Raw genomic sequence first — 25,716 nt, 5'->3', positions numbered from 1 at the left:
CATGGATTCACACATTGGGAGCAAAAAATGCCTGCAGTAATTGGTTGCAGTACCACAATGTGTCGACACAGCCTTAGGACTTCCCTATGTTGGGCCATGACTACAGTTACACACTAACTGGTTGGTTGATTGATTTTTTTAGTTAGTTTTTTGGAGTCACAGTGTTTGTTTTTCCATAGATGATGTTTTTTGTAGTACAAGCTAAAGTTTTCATGCATGTCTATTAGCCGGCCGGAGTGAACCGCAGCCTCCGATCGGCTGCGTTTTCGGCCGTATGCGGTTTCCCAACCGTAGGCAAAAACGAGGTCGACCACGTTTTTGCCTGCGGTCGGGAAACCGCATACGGCCGAAAACGCAGCCGACCGGAGGCTGCGGTTCACTCCGGCCGGCTCATAGACATGCATTAAATACAGTTCCTGAATACAGCTGAGTCCGGGCGCCGCGATTCCCCCCCGCCCCCCGCCCCTCCCCCCAGCCATATACAGAACCGTAAGTACAAAACGTGGTGTGAACCCAGCCTAGCTCTGCATTTTACTGGGAAAACCCAAAAAAGGGGCGTGGTCAGCAGAAAAGTGGTTGTGGGCCTTAAAAAGGGGGCATGTCCCCGACATTTACACACAAACCCAACATATTTACTAAGGTTTCCGCAGAAAATGTAGTGGATTTAAGTGGAGTGAACCCGACATCAGAGCATGTGTAAAAAAAAAACAATAATTAAAAAAATGTAGGGAAAAGGGAAACCTTAGTAAATACCGTGGAAAAAAATTGAAGGGAATTAAAACCCACAAACAAAACTACACAACACTCTTAGAAAATCAGGGCCAATGTTACTTATTTTTTTAAATGTATTTTTACTTATTTATTTAATAATGCCAGGTATTAGGCCTCACATTGTAACATTTACTGCCACTTTTTTTTTTTTTCTTTTGGCTTAGTGTGAACTAAGCCTTTGGTGGGAACGTTTCTCTGGTTTGTTAAAAAATATGTTTTTGAACATTTTTTTTACACTTTCACTTTTTCTTACACTTGTGGGTGCAGTAGCTGTAACCACAGGATCATTGTAATGTATATATCTGTCAAAGAGCCTGAAGAAGCCCACAATATGGAGAGATGTCCTGTAGTGTTTTAAGAGGTCCCTTAAGCAGTCATGGCTGCTATTTCCCAAAACAGCTTGGCTTCTATACACAGGTTGTGTGTGGTATTGCAGATCAGCCTCTTCAATGGAGCTCAGCTTAAATGCCAGACTGGTTCTTTAGTCTAGTATTGGTTGTTTGGATGCCCTTTTAGCTGTATTCCATAGGGGCACAGTTATGGTCAGTGACTGCACTTTAATGCATTGTCCGTCGAAGTCGGAGGTCGTTTAAAAAAGATTCTTTACTGTCTTTTTGGAAGCTCAGGCTGTTGCTGTCCCTTTACCATGCTTTACACTGCAGCTTTACTTGTCAGATTAGCCAATGTGTATAAAGCACACCACAACATTTTCAATTGCCAGGTATATACTGACGTAAGAGGAAGCCTAGAAGTGCACTTAAAATACCTGGTCCATCTGCCTAGATCATTACACAATACTAAGTCTGTTACGTTTTGTCTCCAATAGGGGATGATCTCATTGCAGCTCCGTTTCAGGTCTGTAGGTACAGCTGTATGCCAACCAGTATGCCCCTAGTGGTGAAAATAGTAACAGCAGGCAAGCGCAGGATTGGTGATAAATAGGTGATCGTGGGGGGGGGGGGGGGGGGGGGGTCCGACTGCTAAGGATACCAGATAAGATGTATGATCGCTGGTGTCTGGTCACTGTCTAGGGGCAGAGTACCCCTTTACAGTCTTTGAAAGATTTTGTTTATGAACACCACAAGGCTGGATAGTATTGCCCAATGACCACTTCCGATGAATAAGTGTCCTGTCAAAGTTGGTGTTAGGTTTTCAAAAATACAAGTACAATGTTAAACCCCAGCAAGATGCAGAGATGCCTTATGATAGTAGTCATCATTGTCTACGCCTAACATTTAGGAGACGTCAGAAGAAACAATCCTGGGTGGGTCGCAGAAAGTTTGTATGAAAAACATCTGTACGCCACACTCTGATCTTTTATCTGAACTTTATTTTGTGTTTCTCTCTTTCCTGACCTGTGATGTCTTATTTCAGATCAGCATTTTCATGACTCACTTGTCGAACTATGGCAATGACCGCCTGGGACTCTACACCTTCAAGCACTTGGTGAAGTTTCTTAACACCTGGACAAACCTTAAACTGCAGACCCTGCCTCCTGTACAGCTGGCGCACAAGTATTTCCAGATTTTTCCAGAGGAGAAGGACCCCTTGTGGCAGGTGAGGAAAACACAATTGATGGGACCTGTGTTTCCCGACCAGCGTGCCTCCAGTTGTTGCAAAACTACAACTCCCAGCATGCCCCGACAGCCTTTGTATGTCCGGGCAAGCTGGCAGTTGTAGTTTTGCAACAGCAGGAGGCACACTGGTTGGGAAACACTATGATGGACTAACCTTACAGAGAAAAAAATTGGGACACATGCTGATTTAAATTTTGGAAAGTTGGGTGTCCCCTTTAAGGTGGCCCTACACTTTTTATACAAAGAAACAAGGAGCCTCCAAGGAGGTGGCGGACATTAGGAGGCGCTGGACACACTCGGAGGGTAAAATCAACTTTAATCACCCATCATGCAACGCGTTTCACAGATTATCTGCTTCATCAGGCATTGATGCCTGATGAAGCGGATAATCTGTGAAACGCGTTGCATGATGGGTGATTAAAGTTGATTTTACCCTCCGAGTGTGTCCAGCGCCTCCTGATGTCCGCCACCTCCTTGGAGGCTCCTTGTTTCTTTGTGCATCTTTTCGAAGGTGGACCGGCTGCCGGCATACTTACACACAAGCCCTTTTCCATTGTTACACTTGGCGAGTGTAACATTCTGGGTGAGCTTTGTAATTACCTCTGTTCACCCTGGTTTTTAGTGGTAATGCGCTAGGTAGCGCCCTCTCTATTCCTACACTTTTTATGGCTTTCAGCAGAATGCCCATTTGGTTGACACCTATGCACACTCAATTCATCTGAGTGTACTTGTGTTCTAGGTGGGGAAAGGAGGGGAAAGCCACTGCCAGACACCTTTATTAGTGTTTTATTTCCCATTAGAACAAAAGGCTTTTCGAAATACTATATATCCAAACTTTTCCCTAACGTGTTGTTAGGTGAGAGTCTCAACGTTGCCATATACATTAGATTGTCTGCCGGTCCCACCAATATTGGCGGCTTCTGCCAACAGTCCTGTAATGTGTACAATCACCTTTACATTGTCCTACACTAAATAAGTATAACGAGGAAATTTAGTAAGACCAGCATTTCACATGCCGGTATAATAAATCTGGTAGTCTGTGGCTGTCCTGTGCACGCTTGAGCTGGCGTGGATTTCAGCAAAAACTTATGCCAGTTTGCAGGCATAAGTTTTAGTAAATCTGGTAGGTGCTGGAGGCCAGGCCCCTATCAGCTAAGCCTCGCCCACTTGGTTAGCATGTCATAAAATTTTAAAAAGTCAAACCTTTTGGCACTAGAAAAACATCATCCTTTTGACGCTGGCCTACTCAGTTAATAAATTGCACCCTATAAAGTGTTGTAAGATTACACTTTATAGGTAGGGTCACACACAGCGCATCCGCAGCGTATTGGACGCTGCGGATACGCTGCCGGCAGTCACAGAGTTACTATTTAGCTCTGTATGTCAGCTCGTGAGTGCCTGCGGGAAATTCTCCGCTATTAATGCAGCACTTAAATAATGCAGACTGGTAAATCTAGATCTGCACGAAATACGTAATGAAATTTGCATAGATGCCAAAATCGAGACATTCGGGCCCTGTCCCTACTTGGGAAACACCCCTGAGGTATGAAAATCTTGGGTGGCCCAGGGATGGACCTTGCAAAATTGGGAGTGTTTACAAGCGTTATTGGGGGAGATTTATCAAAACCAGTGCAGAGGAAAAGTTGACCAGTTGCCCATAGCAACCAATCAGATCACTTCTTTTATTTTGCAGAGGCCTTGCTAAAAAGGAAAGAAGTGATCTGATTGGTTGCTATGGGCAACTGGTCAACTTTTCCTCTGCACTGGTTTTGATAAATCTCCCCCATTGTGTTTATGGCGGTACACCTCTCTCCTGAGGGTAATTTGAAAGTATAGAGGTTCCAGTGCTGTCACTGATAGTCCACATCCCTGGTTGCTAGGCAACATATTCTTATCACTTAACAGCGCTGCTCCCTAATAAATAATTATATCTGGAAACTCTGACTTCCCATCAATGATGAACTACATGGGTTATCCTGGAAAAAAAAACATTTTTATATATCAGCTGGCTCCACAAAGTTAAACAGATTTGTAAATTACTTCTATTAAAAAAAAATCTTAATCCTTTCAATAATTATCAGCTGCTGAAGTTGAGTTGTTGTTTTCTGTCTGGCAACAGTGCTCTCTGCTGACATCTTTGCTTGTCTCGGGAACTGCACAGAGTAGAAGAGGTTTGCTATGGGGATTTGCTTCTAAACTGGGCGGTTTCCCGAGACACGTGTCATCAGAGAGCACTTAGACAGAAAAGAACAACTCCACTTCAGAAGCTCATAAGTACTGAAAGGATTGAGATTTTTTAATGTAAGTAATTTACAAATCTGTTTAACTTTCTGGAGCCAGTTGAGATATATATATATATATATATATATATATATATATATATATATATATATATATATATATATATATATAAATAAAAAGTTTTTTCCTGGATAACCCCTTTAATCCAAGTCTTTACATCAGCGGGGGTTTTGTCTTTACTGCGTTCAGGTAGAGACACATTACTGCCTTGTCCCCCCCCTTCCCACATCACTTGTACCCCAAGCCTCTGGAGACCCTTTAACCCACGCCTTGTATGAAGGTTACGGGTCCATTATGTCTCCTTCCAATTATTTGTCCCATGGCAAGATAAAAACAGACTGGAGCTTGAACAGCGTCCAGATCTGCTGAGCGCAGCTCCTGAGGGAAGGTGAGGGGTTATTTACTACGCACATCTATCATCTCATCGCCGAACAAAGCAGAGTACATGGTGATACAGAGCGATGAGGGAATCATTACTCGTATTTATAGCGCAAGGTGACCATACATCAGTATATAAGGGGAGCTCTACAATAACAGATCCTTAATATAGTGCGCTTTGATTGGAGTCTGTTCTAAATCATGGGCAAAGCTGCATAGATATTCGGTTTTCTGCATTTTTCTTTTTTCCCAGCCGCTTTCTGATCGCCTGTAGTTTATTTACAGACGACCATATAACGCACTTTTCTTTTGTTCTTCCAGTAATTGACTTGCAGAGCAAAAACGGGGAATTTAGAGCAGTCTTTGTTAGAGATGAGCGAACTTACAGTAAATTCGATTCGTCACGAACTTCTCGGCTCGGCAGTTGCTAACTTTAGCCTGCGTAAATTAGCTTTCCGGTGCTCCGGTGGGCTGGAAAAGGTGGATACAGTCCTAGGAAAGAGTCTCCTAGGACTGTATCCACCTTTTCCAGCCCACCGGAGCACCTGAAAGCTGAACTAATTTATGCAGGATAAGCAACCGCCGAGCCGAGAAGTTCGTGACGAATCGAATTTACTGTAAATTCGCTCATCTCTAGTCTGTGTTAATCCAGTAAAGGAGTGGTCTCTAAATGGTGGACCTCCAGAGGTTGCAAAACTACATCTCCCAGCATGTCCGGACAGCCAACGGCTGTCCGGGCATGCTGGGAGTTGTAGTTTTGCAACATTTGGTGGTACACAGTTTAAAGGATTACATAAATAGGAGGCGGGTGATACTACCACTGATCATAAGAACGACATGTGAAGTCATGGTCGGACCCCCCCTACTAATAAGAAATGTACCCCTATAGTGTGGATACAGGGTAACTTTTAATCTTGAGGTAACACCCTTTTTAAGGAGGCTGACAATTTGGGCCTATAAAAACTAAGATAGAGAGGAGGAACAGTACAGCAGTTGCCTATAGCAACCAAAGAGATAAGGGGAAGGGTAACACGTACCAAATTTTGCTGAGAATCTTCTGCAGCGTATTTTTCTACCCATTATGTCAATGGGTGGCAAAATCGGCTGCAGAAAATATGCAGCAAAGTACGGCACTTGTGACCCTGCCCTAAGGCTATGTTCACATGTCAGAATGCGCGCAGACTGTCATGGCGGCGCTAGGACCACTCGACAATGCGCCGTCTCATAGACTCCAACGCTGTTGCTGAATTCCGTACAGAAATTCTGGCATGTGAACATTTCGTGTTTCAGAAGCCACTTCAAAAATAGAAACAATCTGGTTGCTATGGGCAACCACTCCACCGTTTTGTCTACACAAGGTTGGATCAATCCCCTCTTAATGGTAGGGTCACACGTGCCATATTTTGCTGCCTATTATCCCATCCGTTGAAGTCAATGGGTAGCAAAATACGCAGCTGATATTGCTACCCATGGACTCCAATAGGTAAGCAAATACTCAGCAGCAAATAGGCAGCAAAATGCAGCACATGTGAACCCACCCTAAAGCTTTTGTGTCAATAACATAAATTTTTGACATGCCATCCAAAAATTTAGATCGGCCAGGGTCTCTGTCCTTAGACTCTCTGCGATTGCAAGCTACAACAGGGGGAAGTGTGCGGCAGTACTCGTCACTGCCTGGCTGTCAGTCAAATCTGACTCATTTACTCCATAGAATATAATGAAATGAATTAGTCCAATCAGCCGGCCAGGCAGTGATGCTCGGTGCCGCGCATTTCATTGGGTTAGGACTCGTAACCCTGTTCAGTATAAGCTTTTGACACGTCTGGATGACAACATTAACATGTTTTTTTTTTTTTCGTTTTTTTTTCCATCACCACGGTCTAACAACTATGGTTATGGTCCTGAGACCTGCTGTAATTGTGAGTAATAGCTGGCTGAAGTGTGCGGCAGCATGCGCCTCACTGCCTGGCTAGCCGCCTGATCAGAGTCTTTCACTCCATAAACCTGTGTTTCCCAACCAGGGCGCCTCCAGCTGTTGCAAAACTACAACTCCCAGCATGCCCGGACAGCCAGAGGCTGTCCGGGCATGCTGGGAGTTGTAGTTTTGCAACAACTGGAGGCACCATGGTTGGGAAACACTGTCATAGACTAATGCAGTGTGAGAGTCTGATTCGATTGACAGCTGGGAAGTGAAACACGCGCCACCACTTATTTTACCTGGCTATTTCTCACAATCGCAGCAAGTCTCAGGGGGGGCATGCCAGATGTTGTTACAAATGACCCCTAAGGCTGCATTCACATCTCGTTTTTGCAATACGGTTCCCGTATCCGGTTTCCATTAAAAAAAACATGTGGAACCGTATTGAAAACCGTATGTATAGACATTTAATAGAAAACCGTATGCCAACCGTAGCATCCGGTTGTGTACGTTTTGCATCATTTACGGCTTTATCCGTTTTTTTCCCGTACACAAAACCGTAGTCTACTACGGTTTCTATGTCCGGGTGAAAAACCGGATACAACCCGTATAAGTTTTAAAAAAAAAAATGGTGGTCTATGGGAACCGTACTTAACCGTATGTGCGTACGGTTCCATCCGGTTTGCACAATACGGTTTAGCAGTTTGCACATGTGCAGTGCACGCCGAAAGTTCTTCCCACAAATAGAACAAGAAGAACTTTATTTTATTAAGGACAAACATAAAACCGTATCAGTTTTTTTTCTTCCAAAAAACGTATTAAAACGTATACAACCGGACATCCGTTTTCAAACCGTATATGGTTTAAAACCGTGCAGAGGTCTATACGGTTGTATACGGTTTGGTCCGGTTTTGAGACATACGTTTTTTTTTACAAAAAACCTGATACGGGAACCGTATTGCAAAAACGAGATGTGAATGCAGCCTAACTCTTCAAAGGGATACATTTAATTGCAGTGTAATTTTAGCAACATTTATCATATTCGATTTCTAAAAATTTGGTGCGATTTGAACGATTTACAGCACAAGCTTGAATTATGGTTGAAAAAAAACTTGCAAATGATAAATTCCTTCTGCATTCTCAGCTTTTGACCACAAACAGGCACTAACAGGTTAAAGGGGTACTCCAGTGAAAACCTTTTTTCTTTTAAATCAACTGGTGGCAGAAAGTTAAACATATTTGTAAATTACTTCTATTAAAAAAATCTTAATCCTTCCAGTACTTCTTAGAAAGGAATTTCCTCTGTAGCATTCAGCAGCTGTTTGGAACACTGATGACATCACGAGCACAGTGCTCTCTGCTGACATCTCTGTCCATTTTAGCAACCATGCATAGCAGATGTATGCTAAGGGCAGCATGGTGGCTCAGTGGTTAGCACTGCTGCCTTGCAGTGCTGGGGACTTGGGTTCAAATCCCACTAAGGACAACAATAAATAAAGCGTTATTATTATTATAATAACGTCAGCAGAGAGAACTGTGGTCGTGATGTCATCAGAGAGCATTCCAAAAAGAAAAGAATTTCCTCTGTAGCATTCAACAGCTAATAAGTACAGGAAGGATTAAGATTTTTTAATAGAAGTCATTTACAAATATGTTTAACTTTCTGCCACCAGTTGATTTAAAAGAAAAAAGGTTTTCACCGGAGTACCCCTTTAAAAAGTGATACAGGAATATACTGTTTTTATTGGACATGTTCCCTTTAACTATTGGATTCTAGATATATTCACACCCTATTTTTTTTTGGCTTTGCGATTCACACAGATGAAACACGTTTTTAACCTGCACATCTGTAGCCCTTTCCTACATCAGCTCGACACCTAATTCCCCTACACGTAGCACTAGTGAGCTGTAAAATGCCGCGTATTTACAAAGCAGGTTTCACCTCTGCGACACGAGGCGATGAAAATGGTTAAATAACAACGTACCACATTGCAAAACCGTGGTTGTTGCTCAGGGTTTACTGGAATATTTTGTTAATAATTCTGATTATTCGATTATTCGATTCGATCCTAACACAGGGGTTTTTACCCAGTTTTCCTAGACTACTGAAAAGTCTGTCTTTTGCATCAAAACAAGGGTTATCAGATTTGCCTCTTTGCTGTCTTGGAAAGCTGTGAGTAATCCCTGTCGAAACTATATTAAAGGGGTACTCCGCAAAAAAAAAAAAAAAAAAACATTTTGAAATCCGCTCGTGTCAGAAAGTTATACATATTTGTAAATTACTTTTATATAAAAATCTTAAAAGGGGTACTCCGTTGGAAAACTTTTTTTTTTTTTCTTTTTAAATGAACTGGTATCAGAAAGTTAAACAGATTTGTACATGACTTCTATTTAAAAATCTTAATCCTTCCAGTACTTATCAGCTGCTGTATGCTCCACAGGAAGTTCTTTTGTTTTTGAATTTCCTTTCTGTCTAACTTTGTGGTCAGACAGAAAGGAAATTCAAAAAGAAAAGAAATTCCTGTGGAGCATACAGCAGCTGATAAGTACTGGAAGGATTAAGATTTTTAAATAGAAGTCATTTACAAATCTGTTTAACTTTCTGACACCAGTGGTCAAACAGATTTGTAAATGACTTCTATTTAAAAATCTTAATCCTTCCAGTACTTATCTGCTGCTGTATGCTCCACAGAAAGTTATTTTCTTTTTGAATTTCCTTTCTGTCTGACCACAGTGCTCTCTGCTGACACCTCTGTCCATGTCAGGAACTGTCTAGAGCAGGAGCAAATCCCCCCATAGAAAACCTGGAAGGTTTAAGATTTGTATATAGAAGTTATTTACAAATCTGTTAAACTTGCTGGCACCAGTTGATTTAAACAAAAAAAAAAATTCCACTGGAGTACCCCTTTAATCCTTCCAGTACATATCAGCTGTGGTATGCTCCAGAGGAAGTGGTATTGTTCTTTCCAATCTACCAGGAACTGTCCAGAGCTGGAGAGGTTTGCTATGGGGATTTGCTCCTACTGTGGACAGTTCCTGACACGGACAGAGGTGTCAGCAGAGAGCACATTGTGATCAGACTGGAAATAACTACACAACTTCCTCTGTAACATATAGCAGCTGATAAGTACTGGAAGAATTAAGATTTTTAATTTACAAATCTGTATCACTGACTTCATTTAATTTAAAAACATTTTTTATTATTATTATTATTATTATTATTATTATTTTTTTTTAACCTCTAAAGTACTTCTTTAAGAACCCTTTTTTGTCACCCAACTTTTCCAGATTCAGATAGACTCTCTGTGTCTGCTTATAACTATTGCAATGTGTTTTTTTTTTCCTTGCAGGATCCTTGTGAGGATAAGCGGCATAAAGACATTTGGTCCAAGGAGAAAACCTGTGACCGCTTCCCCAAGCTGCTCATAATCGGACCTCAGAAAACAGGTATGTCTCTTTAAGAGCTGCCAGATGCCTGTCTGCAGTAATGGTCCGCATATGTGTGCACGGGGGGCGGGGGGGGATCTGCAAGCATATCACACCTCGAACCATTGGATGTTATATATGTCCCATGGGAGGTGGGATTATTAGCTAGCGCAGAGGGGCAGGAAGGATTACAAGAGGATGAGTATGAAAAGAGGGGAAAGCGAGATGAATACAGGATGTGGCGTGTTCACAGTGGGAGTCGGGATTAGTACAGGATGTCGGGAGGTGTGCGAGTTAGTGTGGGAAAAAAAAAAGTGGTCAGCGCTAGGGATGGCATTGTACAGAATGTGGAGCTGGTACCCCCTGTTCTGTTGTGGGTTTTATTTTAAGCTGGCACAGCTGCTGGGTAGTGCGGGTGCATAGTGGCAGCTGTAGCGGATGCTTGTTAGGAGTGAGACTGAATAATGAACGCCATGCGAGGGTGCTGGAGTGGACTCATGTCTGGAGGATATAGCCATTAATGCTTCTACATATCGAGAAATGATACATTTCCTATGACTTTGGGATCTCCGTAGTCTGAAAGGTAAGGCTGTATTCACACACTAAGGTCATAGAGCAGATTTTTCCATGGAGTCTGGCCACAGTGGGGGAGATTTATCAAAACCTGTGCAGAGGAAGAGTGGTGCAGTTGCCCATAGCAACCAATCAGATTGCTTCTTTCATTTTCCACAGGCCTCTTTAGAGGCCTGTGGAAAATGAAAGAAGCAATCTGATTGGTTGCTATGGGCAACTGCACCACTCTTCCTCTGCACAGGTTTTGATAAATCTCCCCCAGTGTGTGTAAACACATGAAGGCCGTAATTCGGTGAAAACTTCCCCAGCAGGACCATTCTAAACAATACCTGGTGATTTTAGTTAGAAGTTGCCCAGTTTTCCACCCCCTAAGCATTTATTCACATGACTGCTCACACACTATTCATTCTGCACAGGCACCGCTAACATATTAGAACCATGACACACACGTTATTTGGACAATAGGACAAATGCCGTATACCTCGTATATAGCATACAACTGCTGCACTTTCCCGCTTTCATAACCTAGACCAGTGTTTCCCAACCAAGGTGCCTCCAGCTGTTGTAAAACTACAACTCCCAGCATGCCCAGACAGCCTTGCTAGGAGATGTAGTTTTGCAACAGCTGGAGGCACCCTGGTTGGGAAACACTGCCCTAAACACACACTACATATACCGGACACATAGCATTAATCTGTGTAGTGTGAACAATGGATATTGTGTAAGCAACACATTTCTAGCCGAATTAAATATTCTGGTATGTGTGCAGCATACATATAAAATGTGAACGAAACATCACCCATGCAGTAAGCAAACATCACATCACTTATGCTGTAAGCAAACATCTTTTGCGCTGCCCTGTAAGCAAACATCTTTTGCGCTGTAAGCAAAAAAAGTTTCACGCTGTAAGCAAACATCACTCGCGCCGTAAGCAAACATCACTCGCGCTGTAAGCAAACATCATAAACATCACTCGCACCGTATGCAAACGTCGCTTGCGCCGAAAGCAAACGTCGCTCGTGCCGCAAGCTCACGCTCACATTAATCACATTGCAATATTTGCCTGCTTTTTGGACAGACCTCTTTGCATTGAAAGGGATCATAGACTATTATAACAAGTTAATTCTTTTGACTGAATTCTGCCCATTGTCAATGGGACTTTAAATTTCAAGGGTTAATTTTCACAGCAAAAATGAACAATGCACAAAATGAACCTCCAGTTTCAGACGGTGCAATTCTACGTACGGAAATTTCCGCAGTATGCATGAACCCAAAGTGTTCGGTTTCCCTGCAATACCACCGCAGGAAACAGCAGTACACAGTGCTCATTGAGATCACAACTATAAATAGAAGATTGAGAGATCGGAGCACTCACCACGGAATCCTGATGCATAGTGGAACTGATTCAAACGTGGAACATTGAAGCAAACATTACCCCTGTGTCACAAGCTGTGCTGGGACAGTAGGAGGATACACCCGGACCACAGATGCTGTTTCACGCCACTAGGCGTTTCATCAGGCTCCCGGTCACCGGGAGCCTGATGAAACGCCTTGTGGCGTGAAACAGCGGCTGTCTATGCATCAGGATTCCCTGTTGAGTGCTCCGATCTTTCATTTTTCTATTTGAAGTTATGTCCTGTTTGCTTACGGCCGTGTAGCACCCTGGGACTGCAATCCATACTTACCCCCCGTTCAGCCTCAAGTGACATCTATATCTGCAAACTACACGTAGGCCTGGTAGTAATTCTATTTGGACTTTTTGCTCATTGAGATCCGTTGTGAAGATATGCTATGTCCTCCTGCATTCGAGGGGGTGCTCTTTGTAGCTGAGGGTACAGACTGGGGGCATAGACACTACCTAATATCCTATGAGTGTAACCAAACATTTATGACCCAGTTGAGTAAGTTGGAAAATATGTAGCATTACTTCTCCGGTAAGATTTGAGCTCGGAAACATCTTATGACCTGTGGTAACCGGCGCTTTACTCTGCTCCCCCTGCTGTTACCCCGCACAGCGCCAGCTCTGACTTCTTGAATTCGGGAGCATTAGCCTTTATACTGTAAAATCTGATACAGAAAAAGTAACTCTCCAGACACACCGCAGTAGAAATCCTTAAATAATGGTCTCAGGCTTAGCTGTCGGGGTTGTCTGTCAGCACAATGGGGAATCATTCCAAGAGATGTAAGACGGGGATCAGTGCAATGTTACGTTCACAGAATGCTGCGATCTGTGATATGAACCTTGTTTCCATCACATTCCTCAGGAACCACTGCATTGTACCTTTTCCTGGGAATGCACCCGGATCTGAGCAGTAACTACCCCAGCTCTGAGACCTTTGAGGAAATCCAGTTCTTCAATGGGCAGAATTACCACAAAGGGATTGACTGGTAAGTTGCATTTTACTGGCTGCATATCTATAAATACGGTAGTATAATTCTCTATATAATGTACATGTTGCGATAAAATGAAGGATGTTTACTGGAGATGGATTCCTTTTTCAATTCTTTCTCGGCTCTGTGCAGAATTTTTGTTTTAATGCTGCCAGAGCTTGCTGTGGGCAGAATTAAAAGGGTACCTCGCCCCTAGACATCTTATCCCCTATCCAAAGGATGTGGGATAAGATGTCTGATCAGCGGGGGGCTCGCACCCGGCATTTGTTTAGTGTTGGGTGCAGTGCTGGAGGCTCGTGACATCGAGGCCCCCCTCAATGCAAATCCATGGGAGGGGGCGTGACTGCCGTCACGCCCCCTCCCATAGACTTGCATTGAGGGGCGTGGGCGTGACCATGACGTCCCGAGCCTCCACCCAGCATCACCAGTCTGTGCACCGGATGTCTGGGATGCCGCAGCCAAGATCGCGGGGATCCCTTAGCAGCGGTACCCCGGCGATCAGACTTCTTATCCCCTATCCTTTGCATAGGGGATAAGATGTCTAGGGGCGGAGTACCCCTTTAAGAGTGTAAAGAGCTACAGTTACGGTTTTCTTTCACATACATCATGTCAATTTTCAGTTGCCTTCATGCCTTTCTATTACAGGCTGTAAAGTGTTGCTGTTAATCACTCCTTGTCTTTACAAACAATGCAGATAGAAGACACTGCTCTGCTGGTCAATGAGTCTGCCCAATCTGTTGCCCAGGATTTGAAACCTAACCTGCCAGGAAATAAATGCCTGGAGTATGGCCTTGGGACTGCCATCTTAGGCTGCATTCACACCACGATTGCAGCCTACGGTTGCCGGATCCGGCTGGGGGAGGGGAAAACCGGGCACTCCCATACCCCAGCCAGACTGGCGCTAAAATCCATTCACTTTAATGAGCCGACCGGAGTCAATAGTGCGTGCACTATTTCTCCCGTCAAAAAATAACGGGCTATGATGGGTTAAAACGGATAATGTTAAAATCCCATAGACTATAATGGGATTTTTTTTTACTGCCGATTTTCAGGGTTTTCATAACGGAACATATAACAGATCTTTAGAAACGGATGAATGTATAGTGTGAAAGGGGCCTTAGTCTGGTTTACAGTCCTCTCTGCTGCAGACAATACATTAGTATTTGTCTAGTCAACAGCATTTAACTTTTAACAATTTTTACAGACCGAAAACCAATTTAATACTATGACTAGAATGAGGGTTTCCACCATACACACATGGCTTGAAGGTGAATGGTTTCTTGTCTTGCCTATTCTCTAGGTACATGGAGTATTTTCCAATTCCATCGAACACAACATCGGACTTCTATTTTGAAAAGAGCGCCAACTACTTTGACTCAGAAGTTGTTCCTCGTCGGGTGGCAGCACTTCTGCCTAAGGCTAAACTCATTACAATCCTTATTAATCCTGCAGACCGTGCTTACTCCTGGTATCAGGTAATTAACCCATTTACATGCACTTCTGTGTCAGGGGTGAGGAACGTCCGGCCTGCAGACCATTTTTTGTGTCCCACCTGTGATTCCCAACCAAAGTGCTGCATGAACCTGCTACGGGTGCCACAGCATTCTGGTGGGGAAAATGGTGTATGGACTCCTGTGGCTGTGAGGGGGGCATGGTGTGAGGTTTTAAAGGGGTATTCCAGGAAAAAAAACTATATATATATCTATATATATATATATATATATATATATATATATATCAACCTGCTCCAGAAAGTTAAACAGATTTGTAAATTACTCCTATTAAAAAATCTTAATCCTTCCAATAATTATCAGCTGCTGAAGTTGAGTTGTTCTTTTCTGTCTGACAACAGTGCTCTCTTCTGGTCATCTCTGCTTGTCTCGGGAACTGCACAGAGTAGAAGACGTTTACTATGGGGTTTTGCTTCTAAACTGGGCAGTTCCCGAGACAGGTGTCATCAGAGAGCACTTAGACAGAAAAGAACAACTCAACTTCAGCAGCTCATATGTACTGAAAGGATTAAGATTTTTTTATAGAAGTAATTTACAAATCAATTTAAGTTTCTGGAGCCAGTTGATATATAAAAAAAAAATGTTTTTCCTGGATAACCCCTTTAATAATCGTCTAATTCCTATACACATATAGTGTGTGGACTTCAGCCACAGCTATTTATACATTCGGTAGCACAGTGAAATGCACCATCAGTATTAATGAAGACTTCTACAGAGGAGATAGACCAATAATTTTAACTCCCTTTATTTTGGTGTGATAAATTAATAAAGATAAGTTATTGTATGTAGGTATATGGGAGATTTAGGGCATTATTGGATCACCCAAGGTGATCTAGCGGAATTAATTTATTTAACCCTACGTATACTGGTCTCATTGGATTAGTAAGGACTCCTGTGGTTTAGCACCTCCAGGAGCTTTCTAACTCTTCCTAGGATGAACACCGGCCTCCTGTGACACTGTGGCCACTAGATGCCTGGAACATCATACTCCAGTAGGTGGACAATGAGTGATGTCATTGCGCACGTTACGAAGCCCTCTGCCTCTAGGGGCTACAGGAAGCTGCATTATTTTTTTGTTTCTATTCCATTTTATTTTCAAGGGGTGTTCCTACCTATAGGGTGTAAGCTTACTACAGGGGGGGGAAACTACCAACAGGAAGGTCCTATGTACAGTAGGCAAAAGATACCTTCAGGGGACAAGCTACATGAGGGAAGGGGGTGGGATGTCGAACTACCTCCCGACTGACTGACAATCTTGGAAAAACCATTGGGAGTAGCAATAGGTAACATCACATGCCTCACTAAAAAGAAGCGGTTCCAGCCATTACATTAAGGGAAGTTAATAAAATGTTTGATCAACTATAGTGGCTAATTTTTACATTGATAATTTTGTATGGCCCCCAAATGATCTCAGAAATATCCAATTGGCCTTCGGCACAATAAAAAAAAGTTCCCCTCCCCTTTGATCTGCATAGATTGTGCGGACCACAAGTCTTATAGAATGTGAAAACTTTTGTTATAGAATGTCCTGTGAAACAAGTAGGTGGCCTGACATATTTTTCTTGTTTTGTTATTAGCATCAAAGGGCCCATGATGACCCTGTGGCCCTAAAATACACTTTCCAAGAAGTCATCACTGCTGGATCAGATGCTTCACCAAAGCTACGGGCGCTGCAGAGCAGGTGCCTTGTCCCAGGATGGTATTCCACTCATATCGAACGATGGTTAAACCACTTTCACGCTAACCAGGTGAGTTAGAGATGCCTTAAAGGGGTACTCCACTGGCCAGCGTTCGGAAGTAAATATTCCGAACGCTGTTTTTGCGCTGTGGGGGTCGGCCATGCCCCCCGTGACATCAAGGCCACGCCCCTTCAATGCAAGTCTATGGTAGGGGCGTGACAGCCGTCACACCCCTCCCATAGACTTGCATTGAAGGGGCATGGCCTTGATGTCACGGGGGCGTGGCCGACCCTCACAGCGCAAAAAACAACGTTCAGAACATTTACTTCCAAACGCTGGCCAGTGGAGTACCCCTTTAACTTTTACACTATTGTATGTAGGCTGATAGCAACAAACAATTTGTGAGTATTACATGTGGATTTGGCATTGCAAAGGGTAAAATCTGCAGCAGTTTCACAAGATAATAGGCGTACTGTGGATTTGGAAATCATCTGTGTGCCCTGAAACTGCTAGCAGGTTTTTTCCTTTATATGTGAATGGGTTCTGAAAGCCCCATCCCCATAAATATGTGCTGTGGCTTTTCTGCGTAGAATCCATGTCTACGAGGAAAGGATATTTCTAGGGTGTTCATCTGAAAATAGTCTTTATTACACCATGTGCTACATAAAGTACATTTGTCATTTCAGATACCTTCTGACATTTTATAGTAATATGCCAGAAGTCTTTATCCGGGCCATAACCCCCCTGACCACTGAAGTGCACACAGCCAAAACAGCGCCCCCTTGAGCTGTGATCACTTCTACTTAGCCGAGTAGAGTGGTGTATGGGCTTTTTGTGTTTGTATGAGCATTTACACTGCCAAAGCCACCATTCTAAGGATCAGCCATGCAGAACCTATAACAGCCAATGGGGCCCAGCATTAAAGGGGTACTCCGCCCCTAGACATCTTATCCCCTATCCAAAGGATAGGGGATAAGATGTCTGATTGTGGGGGTCCTGCCGCTGGGACCCCCCCCCCCGCGATCTCCTTGCTGCACCTGGCATTCGTATTGAATGTTGGGTGCAGCACCGGAGGCTCGTGGCGTCACTGCCAAACCCCTTTGTGACGTCACGGTCACGCCCCCTCCCCCTCCCATAGACTTGTATTGAGGGGGCGTGGCCGTGACATCACAAGGAGCTTGGCAGTGACATCACGAGCCTCCGGCGCCGCATCGCCAGTCATCGCTCCGTGCACCGGATGACAGTGGTGCCACAGCAGAGATGGTGGGGGTCCCCAGCGGTGGGACCCCTGCGATCAGACATCTTATGATGTCTAGGGGGGAGTACCCCCTTGAAGCTGAGCACTTCTGTATCTTTATCTTAGTGTTTGGGGGTCTGTGGTGCCTTGATCATCATAGATAATGGAAAAAGGAAATTTATAAGAAATGCTCTGATTCCTTTTTTTAATTAGTAATTATTTATATAAAATAAAAATAAAAAGTTTAATAAAAAAAAGTTCTAAATGAAATTGTTTTCTTTATAGATATTGGTTTTAGATGGGAAGCTGCTGCGCACTGAGCCTGCCAACGTAATGGAATCTGTTCAAAAATTCCTTGGAGTGGCAAATGTCATAGACTACCACAAAACTCTGGCGTAAGTTCATGTACCTAATCAGTCATTATGTGTCCCACTTGTATTTTTAGGTTATAGGGTTTGTTTAAATTAACACTGATCCAAAATTCTGTGCCCAGTCCATAAAGTATCTATGTAGCGCCCCAAATCCCCTGCTTTTTTTTTTTTTTTTTTGGCCTAGCTATAGAATTAAAGGGGTATTCTTGTTTTATAAAGTGATGGCATCTTGGTATGATCGAGGGGGTCCAATCCATGAAGCCATCACCAGTTCTGAAAATCAAGGGTCAACAATTCTGGTTTCGTGCTTTTTCCCTTTCACAGATTTTTCTCTGCACAGTCACAGCCCGGCAGACTACTGTGCAGGGAAATGCAGCACATCGCCATTTAGGTGAAGGGAGCCATCTGTAGTTCCTGCACAGCTAGGTAGCCTTAGATAGAGATGCAGCATAGACCAGTGCTACGGACACTTCATTCTCAGGATTGGTGTGGGTCTCAGTGGTCGGACCCCCACTAATCATAAAGTGATGGCTTATCTTAGAGGTATCCCATTACTTTATAAGATGGAAATATCAGTGGAGGTCGCAAGCGCTTAGAAGTTTACAATTCAATTTGTCCATACAATGGATTTCGGGCTTTGTAACAGAGAAACTGACCCAGGCCACTTAAAGGATATAATATGAAATATATCTGCACGGAATTCGGGGTCGATTTTAAAAAGAAACATGGCACCGATGTGGCCACGGATTAACTGAGCTGGCAGGTCCTGTTCCAGCATTTAGTCTCTGAAGAGACGAGCAGCGGAGGACCAGAAGGTTCTGGAACAGGAGCTGCTGGGGACTGGGGTAGTTGAGTATAATTTTATCTTCACACCAACCCCAGCAATATATTTGTTATACCAGAACACCCCTATAATAGTTTTATGTCTGTCTAAAATGGCTGGCCAGCTCAGCTGTTCATGGCTTCTGACATCCAGAAGTTTAGAAGTTGTGCCGTCCATACAAAACTTTCATATATGTGACAGCATAGCGTAAAATAAAAGGATAGTCAGAAGTGATCATTAATGCACCGTTAAAAGTAGGATCATAGCAATCATCACAAAGTAACATAGTAGCATAGTTAGTTGAAAAAAGGACAAGATTCCATCCGGTTCAACCTAAAACCCTACTGTGGTGAAACCTCCCATGAGGCTGATGCCAATTGCCCCATTACAGAGGAAAAATTCCTTCCCGACTCCAATTTGGCATCAGAATAAATCCCTGGATCAACATTCTATCCCCATAAATCTAGTATCCACAACATTCTATCTCCATAAATCTAGTATCCCCCCAAAAAAACAATCTAGGACCCCCTTGAACTTGTTTATTAAGTCAGATAAGTGTCTTATTGCGAGGGTCCAATCCGCGCTCCGGCTCTCCTCATGCATGGATTGGGGGTCGACACACCCCGTTCATACATCTCTAAAGTAGAGATGGACGAGTGGTCAGACCCCCGCACGCCCCAACCCCAGACACTTATGTTGCAAAACGGGCCAAAAGCTGACTAAAAAACGAACCAGCTACCATGGGGTTAAACTGTTAAATAGAAAATTCATCTGAATTTCATTATTTTTTTATGTGGCCTCATTAAAGTATACTTGCCACTCAGAAGGACATTTGGCACTTCACTGAAGACCCTCTTGACATGTCTTAATGGCTCAGCATGTTGGCTCCGGCATTTAGTATTTTTCATTTAAAATTGTTAATTGCCTTCAAAAATATAACTTTCCCCTCATTTTAACGCTTTTTATTTGGCAACGCGGCCATGTGATTATTGCAATTATCTCAAATTCACTTCTTACTATTTTTTTCCAGGTTTGATGCCAAGAAGGGATTTTGGTGCCAACTTCTGGATGGTGGGAAAACCAAATGTTTGGGAAAGAGCAAAGGGAGGAAGTATCCAGACATGGACTCCGATGTAAGTCCCAAGAGTTCAGTGTGACAAACTACTACTACCTACCAACTTCTATTAATACTGTGGATTAGTACTGTGTATCATTTTGACAAACTTCTGACATGTCATAGTGAAGTTTTGGTCGGTGGAGGGTCCAGGTGCCGAGATCCCCATTGATCGTTAAATAAGAGGTAGAAGAGCTCTGCTGAGCACTGTGACTCTTTGTTTCTGCTAGACAAGAAAGCAGTATATGAACTTTTACGAATCTATACATTGATTGGAATTGAAGCGGCGCAGAGCTCAGCTGATTGCTTCTACCCCTTTGTTTTCGGGATCGGTGGGATCTCCGCAGCCTGACTCCCATGGAATAGAACTCCTCAGGTGTCAGATGTTTGTCAAATAGTACTTTTTAACTCGTTCAGGACACTGGGTGTATGGGTACGCCCTTGCGTCCTGGTACTTAAGGACGCAGGGCATACCTGTATGTCCTGAATCCCATTACCGTTGTTTGATGCATGCTCACGAGTTGGGCATGCTTCAAGCCCGTTGGGTCCCGGCTGCTATCAGAAGCTTTAGAGGCTGCGATTAAAGTTTATTGCAGTGTCTAAAAATTTAAAGCAAAACGATCCCGGCAGCATAGCGGAGCTGATCAGGACCATCTCGATGAAATAGCAATGTCCCTTTTCCCATTTTTTAAATAAAACAATGTAATCAAAAATAAACCTAAACGTGTGGTATAAACACGTGTTTAGGTAAACTGCTTAGTTGATGGTGTACACACAGAAAAAAATCTCAAAATCGTGTATTTTTGGTCACTTCATAAATCATAAAAAAATGTATTTAAAGCGATCAAAAAGTCCCATCAAAAGTGCACTGCGTAGAAATGGAAGCCCCCAAAAGTTAGAAAATGGCATATTTGAATTTTTCACCTCAAAACATATGTTTTTTTTTTTCTTTTTTGTTTTGCCGCAAATTGTTAGAAAATAAGTGATGTCATTACCAAGTACGATTGACTCAAATAACAAGCCCTTTTATGGGTCTGTAGGCGCCAAATTTAAAACGTTATGATTTTTAGAAGGGGAGGAGGAAGATGCGAAAGTGCAAAAATGAAAATTGGCCTTTAAGGGGTTAAGTTTAGTTAAAGTAAACAACAAGTGATTGTATGACATTATATTTAGTTATTTTTTTGGGGGTTGGGACCCCTTTATATTCAACAGGTCAGGTCCTTGAGTTACTAGCTTAGTCTTTTCCAAACAGTGTGTCTCCTGCTGTTGCAAACTACAGCTTCCACCATGCCCGGACAGCCGAAAGGCTGTTCGGGCATGCTGTGAGCTGTGGTTTTTCAACAGCTGGAGGCACACTCTTTTGAAATCACTTTACTAACTCTTGTCTACTTTCTTGATCTATAGAGGAGTTCCTCTTGCCTTGATAAATTCTATAATTCTGACTGCATGCAGCTACCATTAGGAGCCTAACCACATATGCACTTACACTGCTAGGATTGAACTCTATGAAACTCTATACGTGTTCATTGAGCTCCCCCTATTGGCAATTGCAGGTATCTGCTACCACTGTGATACAGGAAGCAGCACATGGCTCTGCCTACTCTCACCACAGGCCCTTGTAGTATTTGCCTCTATGGTATTTACACCACTAATCCGTATATTTTCAGTGACATTCCATTAATTAACAAAGTCCAAGTACACATTGTATTTTGTATTTGTTTTGTTAGTAACTTGTTATATTGCACTGTTTTCCTGTTTTTCACCCTTATTTCATGTTCACACACAAAGGCTTTTTTTTTTATTTTATTTTTTTATGGCAGAGTTCTGCTTTCAACTCCTCAAAGGGAATGTGAAAATGACTTCTTGTTTAAATCATGTTTTTAATTTAAATTAAAGTTTTTTTTTTTTCTTTATACAAAATAATGCGAAAATCTTGCCATTTCCATTGTGGCCGGAAGGGCTTAAAACTAAGCTAAGACTTCCTGTTCTGTACAGAAAAATTTCCAGCTTTTTTATTCATCACAGATAGGGTTACAATCAAAGGAGACACCAGTATATAGATAACACAATAGGTGATGTTCACAGCTCAGCCTCCCCTCCCCTGTGGAATGACCTCTGCACAGGTCACAGAGCATGCCCAGAAACCTCTTATTCCCGTTAAGTGGTCATCTCCAAATGATTGCTGTTTGGGTTCATGGGGTAATGTACATCTCTAAGTGCTGTAAAAAAAAAAAAAAAAAAGCTCAGGCAAGATGACTGCTCCCGAAATAATGTGTAAAAGTGAAATAAAAATAATAATTTGAAAATAAAGATTAGAAAACTAGAACAGGTTTTAGTATAGGGCTTTAATAAGATATAAACAAATCTACAAGCAAGAACACTCCAGCTCACCCCTGGTATAAGCCCCACTGCAGCACAGACTGGAGCGGACCAACTCCTCATATTCAACAATGGAAATAGTAGATTGTCCAGCGCAGAAGCTCAGTAAAATCCTTATATCTTTAGTAGTTTCCGAACGCAGGCATACTGGAAAAACTGGTAATATGTTTCGGATATCTTATGTAGCTTTAGTCATACACATACATATATACATACATATGACTAAGGCTACGGAAGATAGCCGAAACGCGTCACCTGATTTTCCTGTATGCCTGTGTTCGGAAACTAATAAAGATATAAGGATTTTACCGAGCTTCTGTGCTGGACAATCTACTATTTCCATAAACAAATCATGGTTGACACTATGGGGGGAGATTTATCAAAACCTGTCCAGAAAAGTTGCCCATAGCAACCAATCAGATTGCTGCTTTCAGTTTTCAGAGGCCTTGTTAAAAATTAAAGAAGCAATCTGGTTGCTATGGAAAACATTATTTTTATTTATTTATTTTTTTAAATCAACTGGTGCCAGAAATTTAAACAGATTTGTAAATTACTTCTATTGAAAAATCTTAATCCTTCCAGTACTTATCAGCTGCAGTGTGATCCACAGGAAGTTCTTTTCTTTTTGAATTTCCTTTCTGCCTGACCACAGTGCTCTCTGGACAGTTCCTAAAATGGACTGAGGTGTCAGCAGAGAGCACCGTGGTAAGACAGAAAGGAAATTCAAAAAGAAAAGAACTTCCTATGGATCATACAGCAGCTGATAAGTACTGGAAGGATTAAGATTTTTAAATAGTAATTTACAAATCTGTTTAACTTTCTGGCACCAGTTGATTTAAGAATTTTTTTTTCAGTGGAATACCCTTTTTCATAATGGGAAAGAAGAAATCGCAGACGGCACTCACGGAACAGCAAGAAGTTTTATTCGGAATCGTTGGTCCACACAACCAGGTTGTGTGGACCAGCGATCCCGAATAAAACATCTTGCTGTTCCGTGAGTGCCATCTGCGATTTCTTCTTTCAAGTTACCTACGCTTATGCTTATGGCGTACTGAGCACCGGATAAGTGGCATTTGGACCTGATTGTGCAGTGATCCAGTATACTCCAGCAGTACCGTGAGTGCGGCAGTGCCGACATTTCTTCCTTCTTCACATGTTTGGTCCCTTTTCATAATGTGCTTTATTCTAGAGGGCTCTGCTTTTATGGAATTCTAGAACAAGAGCTGCATGGGAGATTGTGTAATGGGTCAGGTACAGTCAGAGACAGTGAGGGACCCAAAAGAGGGGGCAGCAATGGTATTTTACCATTTGTGACTCCAAGATTGTTCCATTCACAGTGTTATGTATGCAATGGAGGCAGTTGCCCGGCCAGTGCTTTCATTGGTTCTGGCAACCTCCGATTGCTAAGTAAAAGGTCACATGGCCCACAGTAAGCCCTGACAGGAATATGATAGCTCTAGTTGTGAGTGATATAAAAAATAAGTCCCTAAATGGCCTTTTGTGGCCTGTTGGGGGGACAGTGTTGATACTTCACCAAAAAATAAAATTTTGGGTAAAAAAAAAATCTATATCATTACATATCCCCCTCCAGTCAATGGTATGTAAAACCAACATTATCTCCAGAGTGGAGGGGTGGTATAAAAATAAACATGTTATACTTGCGCCCTCCGGTCCCCTGCAAGTGCCGTGCGATGCTCCCAGTCCTTCACTGGTCTCTTCTTTTTTGGGTTCCTGTGATGTCCCAACTCATAGGAATTGGCCTGCTCAGTTAATCACTAACCAAGGTGGACACTACTACAGCCACTTATTGGCCAAGCAGACCAGTTTCTGTGTGGATGGGACTACACAGGAACCAGGAAGAAGCAGAGACCAGTGGAGAATCAGCTGTGGTGGACAGTAGGAGGTGAGTATAGCATGTTTATTATTTTGAACCCACCTTCAGCCCTGGAATATGTTGTTTTTGTTTTGTTTGTTTTTTGTCCAGACAACACCTTTTGAGTGTGTCATATATTAAAATGTCTGCAATACAGTGGTGAAAATGACAATATTTATGCACTTTGTCACACAAAAAGACACAATATTCACTGCATGAATAAACACAGTCTGTTTATCTATATACAGCGGTCAATGTTCAGATTTCCTTGAGTAATCTTGACTTCCTTTTTCTTTTTTCAGTCACAAGCCTTCTTGACAGATTATTATAGGGACCATAACATTGAGCTCTCCAAGCTTCTGTACAAGATGGGTCAGACGCTACCCACCTGGCTAAGGGAGGAGCTTCAGAACACGAGGTAGCTGTTGGCCGCTGCTTTTGGGAAGAAGATAAGATCTTAAGAATTTGATCAAGTTGATACGGCATCAAGGAACTATATGGCCTTACCCACTCAGCAAGTGACTTCAATGGAAAAACGTCGTCTACATAGATGTCCTTAACTCCTGAAGGCATCACACAGCAACTGATATGCATCCTGAAAGGCCTGTTTTAGAGGCCTGGTTTATATTGTGTAGGATCCTCTACTTTCTAGGGTCTTGCAAGTTTGTGTGACTGTTGTACTTGGACTCATCCACTTATATAAGTATTAATAAAAGAGCCCCAATGATTTGGAATGACACGCGCAACGTGTAGTTGTGGATAGGTCTGAACTGTCCAACAATGTGGGCTAGTGTCAAGAAAATCACGCTGTACTGGATGGAAGTGCCACTAAGCTACGAAATACCATGTATTTCAAGAATATTTCCTGGTCTTCCTACAAAGAGACTGCAATCGTTTCCAAGCTGCTTCTTGGAATCCTGAGGTCACATAGATAACTGAATGTGATATTTGGTTGAGTGAAACCCTTTATTACCCTTGTAAGTAGTGTACAGTTTGGTGCAAGCAGTGTATTGAGTTATTAACATGCCTCCTATGGCAGCACTAATGATGCAGGTACGAAAGCTTTTAAAGGGGTTGTAAACACTAAAATGATCTTCACACCCCCACCCCACAAAAAAAAAAAAGAAAATCCAGTTTATTTTTCAATATTTCCATGTGAATAGCTCTGTGTCCAGACACTGAATGAGACAGCACTCTCCTCCCATATTGAAGAAAGAATATACGAAGGGTCCAGCACTTTGTTGCAAGCAGCTTTATTGAAGATACATCACACCATAAAAAACGACAGTCAGACATGTTTCGAGCGCAAGCACTCTTCCTCGGTGGTCACCGAGGAAGAGCGCTTGCGCTCAAAACATGTCTGACTGACTGTCGTTTTTATGGTGTGATGTATC

The 25,716-nt window shown here is 42.6% G+C and overlaps 1 protein-coding gene across 2 annotated transcripts in view; it reads left to right on the top strand.

Moving 5' to 3' along the window:
* The window catches only part of NDST1 (N-deacetylase and N-sulfotransferase 1), a 118,125-nt gene extending 92,674 nt beyond the window's left edge, over window positions 1-25,451 (top strand). For both annotated transcript variants that reach the window (XM_056516895.1, XM_056516896.1), the window contains exons 8-15: window positions 2,146-2,328; window positions 10,296-10,392; window positions 13,209-13,332; window positions 14,636-14,810; window positions 16,424-16,594; window positions 18,048-18,157; window positions 19,987-20,089; window positions 24,625-25,451. In XM_056516895.1, coding sequence (XP_056372870.1) covers window positions 2,146-2,328; window positions 10,296-10,392; window positions 13,209-13,332; window positions 14,636-14,810; window positions 16,424-16,594; window positions 18,048-18,157; window positions 19,987-20,089; window positions 24,625-24,744 — 1,083 coding nt within the window. In that variant the 3' untranslated portion in view covers window positions 24,745-25,451. The remainder of the gene's footprint in view (window positions 1-2,145; window positions 2,329-10,295; window positions 10,393-13,208; window positions 13,333-14,635; window positions 14,811-16,423; window positions 16,595-18,047; window positions 18,158-19,986; window positions 20,090-24,624) is intronic.
* Window positions 25,452-25,716: the final 265 nt, after the last annotated feature.

Source organism: Hyla sarda, chromosome 4 (assembly GCF_029499605.1).
Source record: "Hyla sarda isolate aHylSar1 chromosome 4, aHylSar1.hap1, whole genome shotgun sequence".
Classification (NCBI taxonomy): Eukaryota; Metazoa; Chordata; class Amphibia; order Anura; family Hylidae; genus Hyla; species Hyla sarda.
This window is presented reverse-complemented; position numbering and strand designations above follow the sequence as displayed.